Consider the following 8,679-nt stretch of genomic DNA (forward strand, 5'->3'; position numbering starts at 1 on the left):
CTTTTGCCACTTCTATTCAATAAAATACTGCAATTCTAACCAGAGCAGTTATGTAAGGAAAAGAAATAAAAGGAATCTAGATTGGAAAAGAAAAAGTAAAACTATCTCAACTTGCAGATGACATGATCCTATTGCACAGAAAATTCTGAAGAACGAACACACACACATAAATTGTTACAGCTAATGAACACGTTCAGGAAACAAAGTCAACAAACAAAAATCTGTTGTATTTCTATACACTTTAGGAATGAGACAATCCAAAAAGGAAACTAAGAAAACAATTCCATTCACAATAGTACCATAAAGAATAAAACACTTAGGAATGAATTTAATCAAGGAGGTGAAAGACTTGTACAACGAAAACTGGAAAACATCGCTGAAACACATTAGACATGTAAATGAAAAGACATCGTGTGTTTATGGATTAGACATATACTAAGAAGACATACATATTCAATTAAATCCCTATCAAAATTCCAGTGGCTTTTTTTTTTTCAGAAATGGAAAAAAAAAATCTAAAATTCATATGGAAATTCAAGGGACTACAGTAGGCAAAACAATCCTGAAAAGGAACAAAGTTGGAGGACTCACACATCCCAATTTCAAAACTTACTACAAAGCTACAGTTGACAAAACAGTGTGGTACTAGCATAAATAAGCATATACATATGGACCAATGGAATAGAACTCAGAGCCCATAAATAAACCCTCATATTTATCATCAATTCAACATGGATGCCAAGACTATTCGATGGGAAAAGAACAGTTCCTTCAAGAAATGGTGCTAGGAAAACTGAATATCCACATGCAAAAGAATGAAGTTGGACCCTTAACTTACAACATTTTAAAAAATTAAAATGGATCAAAGACCTAAATTTAAGAACCAAAACAATAAAAATCTCAGAATATTAGAAGTGAAACTCTGCATAACCTTGGATTTAGCAATAGTTTCTTAAATGACACCAAAAATACAGTCTACAAAGTCAAAAACAAAAGAAAAATAGCTAAATTGGATTTCATTAAATTAGAACTTTTGCATATTGAAGAACACTATCAAGGGAGTGAAAGGACAACCCAAAGAATGGGAGAAAGTGTGTGCAAATCATGTATCTGATAAGGGTTTAATATCAAAAATCTATAAAGAAATCCAACAACTCAACAACAGTAAGATAAACAACTCAATTTTAAAGTAAGCAAACGATCTGAATAGACATTTCTCCAAAGAAGATATACAAATGGCCAATAAGCACAGGATAAGATGCTCAACATCACCAGTGATTAGGGAAAGGCAAATCAACCAAAATGAGATACCACTTCCACCTACTATAATGGTTACAGTAAAAAAACAAAACAAAACAAAACAAAAAACAGAAAAACACTAAAAAGCATTGGTGAGGATGCAGAGAAATTGGAACCCTCGTGCACTGGTGATGGGAATGTAAAATGGTACAGGCACTGTGAGAAAGGTTTGCTGGCTCCTCTAAAAGTTAACCACAGTATCATCATATGACCCAGCAATTCCACTCCTAGGTATATACATACCCAAAGGATTGAAAACAGGGACCCAGATAATCATGCAGCCATGGTCACAGCAACATTATTCACAACAGCCAAAAGGTGAAAACAACCCAAGTGTCTGTCAACAGATGAATGTGGTAAATATACATATTTTGGAATAGCATTCAGCCATAAAAAGGAACGAAGTTCTGATAAAAGCTACAACGTGGATAAACCTTGAAAATATTATTCTAAGCAAAGTAAACCAGACACAAAAGGACAAATATTGTGTGATACCACGTACACGAAATTATCTAGAATAGGCAAATTCAGAGACAGAAATAAGATTAGAGGCTACCAGAGCTGAGGGACTTTCTGCTTAATGGGTACAAAGTTTCTGTTTGGAGTGAAAAAAAAAAGTTGGAAATAAATGCCACTGAATTATACACTTGAAAATGATGAAAATGGCTACCTATCCACACATGCACACACTTTATTTCTTCATTTACAGAAAAACGGGACAGACGAGTTCTCATATACTAACCGTCTCCCCATATCCCTATCTTGCATTGATGCGGTACAGCTGTTACCAAGAGTGATGCATTATTATTAACTAAAGTCCATAGTTTATGTTATATACATACATTTTACCAAAATAAAGGAAAAATGAGAAGAAAAAATGGAGGCATGTCACAAGGACATAAGAGCCAAGCTGAAAGACCTCCAATGGCCAAAGCTGAAACAACTGAAGCCACAAAATAAATAACGTTAGTATAAAATTATAACCTAAAATAGCAAATATGTATACATGAGTTTATGCTGATAAATAAATGGGATAAATAAATAAAATGAACAAATGGGAGAGAACAGATGAAACCGTCAGGGGATGGAGCTTAACTTAAACCCCTTGACAAACGGAGGGTAGGCTGGACTTAGTGATCTGCTTCTAACGTGTGGCAAGAGGGAAACAGTGACTTTGCAGTGGGGAAACCTGGCAGACACCACTGCCACCAAGTGATCAGGTCCACACCTCCTGTGTAAGTCATGCTGATAACATGTGCCGCTGACACAATGTGGTGAGAAAGGCACTTCACACCCAAAACCCCAGTCCAATCGTGAGAAACACTTGAAACAACTCAAACTGAGGGACATTCTACAAAATATCTGACAAGTCCTCTCAAAACTGTCCAGGTCACGAAAGGTAAGAAAAGTCTGAGACACCGTCACCACCAAGAGGAGCCTAGGCAATCTGACAGCTAGTTGCAGCGTGGCCCCCGGATGCAGGAGTGGAAAGAGGACACTGACGGGAAAACTGGTGAAATCCAAAAACGTCTGCAGTTCGGTTACTAGAGGCCAACGTGGATTTCTTAGTTACGATAAAAGTCCCAGAGTCACGTAAGATGTTCACAATGGGGGAAACTGGGTGAGGGTGCATGGAAGCTCTCAGTACTACCTTTGCAGATTTTCTGTAAGTTCAAAATTAGCCCCGAATAAAAGTCTACTGAAAAAGAAACAACGACCTAAGACATGGTTTACCTTCTTTATTTCACTTTGTGTAACTGTTCTGTAGGATCAGAAAACATCTGTTGCAAAGGTGTGCGATCCAGCCTCTTAAGGCAGGTCTCCATTCCTAAATTCTGAGGTGGGGTCTGGATGCATGTTGAGAAATGGGACATTTTTAAGACAAGGATGAGAGGAAACACTGACCTACTCTAGGACACAGGGGAACTGGGACCCGTCTGGAATCACGTACTGTGGTCTGACATAGGCGTCTCTAACATCATGTCACTTTCATTCATCTCAATTTCAAAGGTTTCCTCCAAGGACGGTCTGGAGTCCGGCGTTTTCCTTGAGGTTTCTAACGGTGCAAGCCCTGCTTCCTCCACTGCCTGTTTTTCTACTTCAAATTCCCTGAAATCCCACGGAGGTGAAATAATGTTCTTTAGTGTCTTCATCGTATGCACATCAAAGTCGTAACATTTTAATTTGTCTTTGATGTCTGCTCCTAAAAAGAGAGAAACGCCACAGTAAGAACAAAATAAGAAGTTCCATTTACCTGTCGTTTCCACCAATACATGACACTGCGCTATCACTTAGGTCACATGTCCTTGTAAGAGCACACGCATAGCTAAGGAGGGGAAGCGTTCCCATCATGCCCCTGCTCCTTGATCCTGGGGACGAAGGGAGACTGTGGGGAGACTCCCAGAAGCACATGCAGGCTCAGCTCCACTGGGCTCAGCAGCCGCCCCATCTCCAAAGCGCGTCTGGCACCGACGGAAGCCTGTGCGCGGTGCTTCCTCAGCTGCTGCACACGGAGAACTGCCGGCTGGCGCTTGGCCCTGGTGCAGTCACAAGCCTCAGGTATACAGAAACACAGTGAAGGGAAATACATTTTCTAGAAATCAAAATCGTGAGAATAATGGATGTATTAGGTCTAATCATTCCCGACATAAACAAAGTGACAATTTTACAAAGTTCAAACTAATAGCTTTCAGTAATAGATGTTTTAACAGATAATAACATCCAAGTCTTCTAAAGATAAAAATAGTACAGCATGGCGATTATAGTTAATAATACTGTATTACATATCCAAAAGTTGCTAAGAGAATAGACCTTAAAAGTTCTCATTGCAAGAAAAAATTTTTTCTATGTGTTGTGACAGATGTTAACTAGACTTACCGTGGTCATTTCACAATGCTTAGGAGTATTAAATCATGTTGTACACCTGAATTTAATACATTATATGTCAATTTTACCTCAATAAAATAAAATAATATGTAATGAACAATACACTTGGAAATCTCCTTTCTAAGACCATTATCTTTGTGGGGACAGGCAAAACGTCCGTCTTATTCAGTACTGTATCTCCACACCGTTCTTAGCCTTACAGGACTTTCGCGTTTAAGCTTCACAACTCCTCCTTGGACAAATGTGGAAACTGAGGCTCACACTTGCCCCAAAGCCACAGGGCTACTGGGTGGCAGACCTGAGATTTCAACCCAAGGTCTTTTTTTTTTTTAAGTTTTAAAAATTGAGCCGTATATACCAACTGTGAAGTGTGCACAGCTGGATGAATTTTCACATACGTACACGTCCACATCACCACCACCAGACCGAAAGCGAACATTTCTAGCTCCTAGAAAACCACCTCAGGGCCCTCTAGTGAACATTCCCTTTTAATCACTGCTCTCATTCTTCTATCACCACTGATTAGTTCTGCTTATTACTAATCTTCGTATAAATGGAATCAATCAGTATATATTCTTTTCTGGTCAAAACTGGTGAGACTCATGTATGTTACAACACGATTCAGTCGTTAGCTCTTCTAACTGTGCAGTGTTCTCCACTCTCCTATTGCTGGACCTCGGTTATCTCCAGTGAGCTGCTGTGGGAAAGAAGCCGCTATGAACAATCCTGCGTGTGATTTCTGGCTTACCGAGGCACTTGCTTCTCTTGGGCATAAACCTGGGAGCAGAGCTGCTACACTGTAAGATCAGCACGGAAGGTCACTGCCTCAATCGCCCCCAATGAGTCACACCTCCCAGCACCCACGCCCTTGAATAAGCCCTCCTGTGTTGACGCTGCACTTAATCACGACTCATTCTGATGAACAGAATGTGATGGAAGTGACCTGTGCAACTTCCAGCTTCCAAGGGGTCCTGATGCTTTAGTTCTCGTCCCTCAGGACCCTGAGATGACCATGCTATGAAGAAGCCTGGGTTAAAGACCCATGGAGAAGCCCAGCTGTGTCACTGAGGTCCCCCTGTGTATGAGGCCATCTTGGACCATCAGCCTCTCCACTCCAAGTGAAGACCAGCGAAAGAGCCATGAACCGACCCCCAGGACTGTGGGAAACTGGCCAGAGTGGTGTGTTAGGCAGCAAAGGCCTGTTTAACTTTAGCAGATGTGCTGTTAAACAGTTTCCCAAAGAGGTCTGACCTGTTTATAACCCCGCCAATAATCAATAATGTACGAGAATTCCAGCTGCTCCGTGCCATTGCCAACACTAGGTACTACCAGTCAGTATTTTTCACTTTTAGCCATTCTGGCAGGTTTATAGTGGTGCCTCATTACGGTGTTTTTTTGTTTGTTTGTTTTGTTTTAATTTAATTTAATTTATTTATTTATTTTTGGCTGAGTTGGGTCTTTGTTGCTGTGTGCAGGCTTTCTCTAGCTGCGGTGAGTGGGGGCTACTCTTCATTGCGGTGTGTGGGCTTCTCACTGCGGTGGCCCCTCTTGTTGTGGAGCACGAGCTCTAGGCATGTGGGCTTCAGTAGTTGTGGCACGTGAGCTCAGTAGTTGTGGCTTGCGGGCTCTAGAGCACAGGCTCAGTACCTGTGGCGCACTGGCTTAGGTGCTCCGCGGCATGTGGGATCTTCCTGGACCAGGGCTCGAGCCTGTGTCCCCTGCATTGGGAGGCGGACTCTTAACCACTGCGTCACCAGGGAAGCCCTCGTTATGGTTTTTATTTCACTTTCCTGATAAGTAATGATACTGAGCACCTTCATTTGCTTTGTAATTACCTGAATAACCTCTTTGGTGAAATTCCTGTTCAAGTATTTTGTCCATTTTTGATGGCATTTCTGCTTATTGTAGGATTATGCATAGGACTTTTTGTATTCTAGACGCAAGTTCTTTGATGAATTTATGTGTTGTGAGGGACTTCTCTCGGTCTCTAATGTGCCAGTTTGCTCTCAAGTTTTTAATTTTATTGAAGCCTAATTTAACACTTTTTCCTCTTATGCTTTTACATCCTGTTAAAGAAGTCTTTGCCTACCCCAAAGTAGATCTCAAGATGTAACCTCACTGCAATGCTCTTCCCCTTACAATGTTCGTAACTAAGTGGGCACCCAAGTACAGCAACTCCATACCAACTTACCTTATGACTTGCTAATCATTAAAAAACATTTAAAGAATTACATAGCATTGTAATGTGAATGTAAGCCAACTTAACAGTCCACTGAAGTGCAAAGATTTACATGCTATGCTCTGCATTGTAAAATATTAAGGCAAGAGCCCTTTCATTTACTTATTAGAAAAATCTGTCTTAAGGTCTTTTTCAATTATGCAATTAGATTGATTGTTGTCTATCACAGTGCTTTACACATATTCTGTAACTGTATTTTGCATACAGCAAGTACTCAACTTTAAACTGAATGGATACTTAATGAATCATTAATTCCCACACGCTGTTCCACTGAAATAAATGGAGTTTCTTAATATTAATGCAGCTAGAATCATTAGAAAAATGAACTGAGAACTTTACATGAGAATTTGAGAAACCTAAAAAGAGATATACAACTATCTAAAAAATGGAACACAACATCAATAAGAAAAATTATAATCTTACCAATATAAGCTTCAGAATCACCAATGTACATTTCAATGCAATGACCAAGCATTGTAACAGAAAATGTATCATCTCGCCTAAGACCAAGGGCCTGCCAGAAAAGATTCAGCACGGTTATTACAAGAAAATTTGTCTCCTTCTCTTTGGTGTAAAACATTCTCACAGGACTCGTTTCTAAATACTCCAGGGAACCCAGGGTAGAGGTAGAGGGAGGCTGTTAGTAGGGATACAGTTAACATGAGTAGCCAATAGTTGATGACTCTTGAAATTGGGTGCTGGGTACGCGGAGGGTCATTACACTATGTTATTGTTTACGTTTGAAATCCCCTCCTCCAAAAAGATTTTAAAACCTGTATCTCCACAAAAAGCCTTCGAAGACTTCTGTATTAATTAAATCATAGAAGAGAGGTAACTTACACAAGGTTCAAATACAGACATTTGAAAGATCACAAAAACTATTAACACTTCTGCCTGCTCAGAAAGTATTCTGGTTATCTCAGTGGCACTTCAGGACTTCACCTTACCTGAAAATCTCTAACCAACCTTTGAAAATCAGTTACGAATCTATCACTCACAAATTTATCTTTGAAATATTGCATTTTCTCAAATTTTATCTCTTTCTCCAAAAACAGTTATTTCATCAATTCTAAGACCCACATTTTTTCAAATTCTAGCATTTCTGAACTTGGGAAGTCTTTCAGCAGGTGGATTCTTACTACTGCTGTCCGCCGGTCACAGCCATGATATGGGAGTCTGTGACACAAATGTGGGCTTGGCAGCCACATCAAGAGCACAGACTAGACCACAAAACTCCTGAAGAACACCCACAGAAGATATCTGAGTTGTGGTTGTTGTCTAACAACCTTCTGGTGACACTTTCTGACAGAGCCAACGTCTCTGGCTGGGAGGAACCTGAGTGAAATGGGGCATGTGCACTGGCACACGGACACAATTTTGGGAAAACAGGAATGACCACCTGGTACAAAAGTGATTTAGAAGGAGCAAACTCTGAATGGGAAGAAATGAATATCTTAACTATTTATTTCACTTATACCTTCTTTTTTATGTAGGTAGTAAAGTGATCCCTGATAGAAATCTATGTCCTAATATGTCCAAAAGAGCACTTTTTCTAAGTACAGAAAAACTAAGTGATAGGAAAGAATTATGACAAAGTGTAAACGGCAGCGTATTTTTGTGTGTGGTCACCTTGCTTATTAATGGTGGCTTAGAGCTGATGAAATACTGCATATGGATTAAGGGGAGAGTCTTTCCCAGTGATGAATGCACAAGCTTTGTTCATCTACAAACATGATCTAAGGGAATTACTTTTAAGTCATAAATAGAAAGAGTGGAGTTCCCAAAGGGCTCCTCAGATGTACACCCAGCTCAGCTGTGCTGACAAACACTCCTGGACACTTGTGTTTCTCACTGACACTCAGGACAAGGTTCACATCTGCTCTAATGTGAGAAGTTACTACACGACATTCACGGACTTTTCTCTGCAAAGACAAGAATAAAATACAAGGTTGCCTGAGGAGTTTTAAAATGTAAATTTTAAACTGCACTTCTGTAAAGTAACAAAGCATTGCTAGAAAAGATCTTTAAAAGAAAGTGCTAACTGTTAACCAGATTTAAAGTTAGGTACAAACAAAAGACGAAAGACGTACTGTGTGGAAATAGTCCACAGCATTTTCAAAGTTGCCCATCAGACTATGGATATACCCTATGGCAGAATAGGTGGACGCATTCTGAGGGATCAGCACCAGTGCCTGCCGGTGGTAGTCCAAGGCTTCAGCATACTTCCTGGGAGAGAAGACGGGGGGGGGGGGGGG

General features: G+C 40.2%; 1 protein-coding gene across 5 annotated transcripts in view; it reads right to left on the reverse strand.

The window, feature by feature from the left end:
- Positions 1 to 3,024: 3,024 nt before the first annotated feature.
- CDC16 (cell division cycle 16) overlaps positions 3,025 to 8,679 on the reverse strand; it is a 28,238-nt gene continuing 22,583 nt past the window's right edge. For 3 of the 5 annotated variants that reach the window (XM_007466352.1, XM_007466351.1, XM_007466349.1), the window contains exons 16-19: positions 8,515 to 8,650; positions 6,848 to 6,938; positions 3,205 to 3,502; positions 3,025 to 3,127 (exon numbers count right to left, since the gene is read on the reverse strand). In XM_007466352.1, the coding sequence (XP_007466414.1) occupies positions 3,243 to 3,502; positions 6,848 to 6,938; positions 8,515 to 8,650 (487 nt within the window). In that variant the 3' untranslated portion in view covers positions 3,025 to 3,127; positions 3,205 to 3,242. Of the gene's footprint in view, positions 3,503 to 6,847; positions 6,939 to 8,514; positions 8,651 to 8,679 lie in introns of all 5 variants that reach the window. The other 2 variants (XM_007466348.1, XM_007466350.1) reach the window with 2 other exon arrangements.

This window comes from Lipotes vexillifer, unplaced genomic scaffold (genome assembly GCF_000442215.2).
Source record: "Lipotes vexillifer unplaced genomic scaffold, Lipotes_vexillifer_v1.1 scaffold791, whole genome shotgun sequence".
Lineage (NCBI taxonomy): Eukaryota > Metazoa > Chordata > Mammalia > Artiodactyla > Lipotidae > Lipotes > Lipotes vexillifer.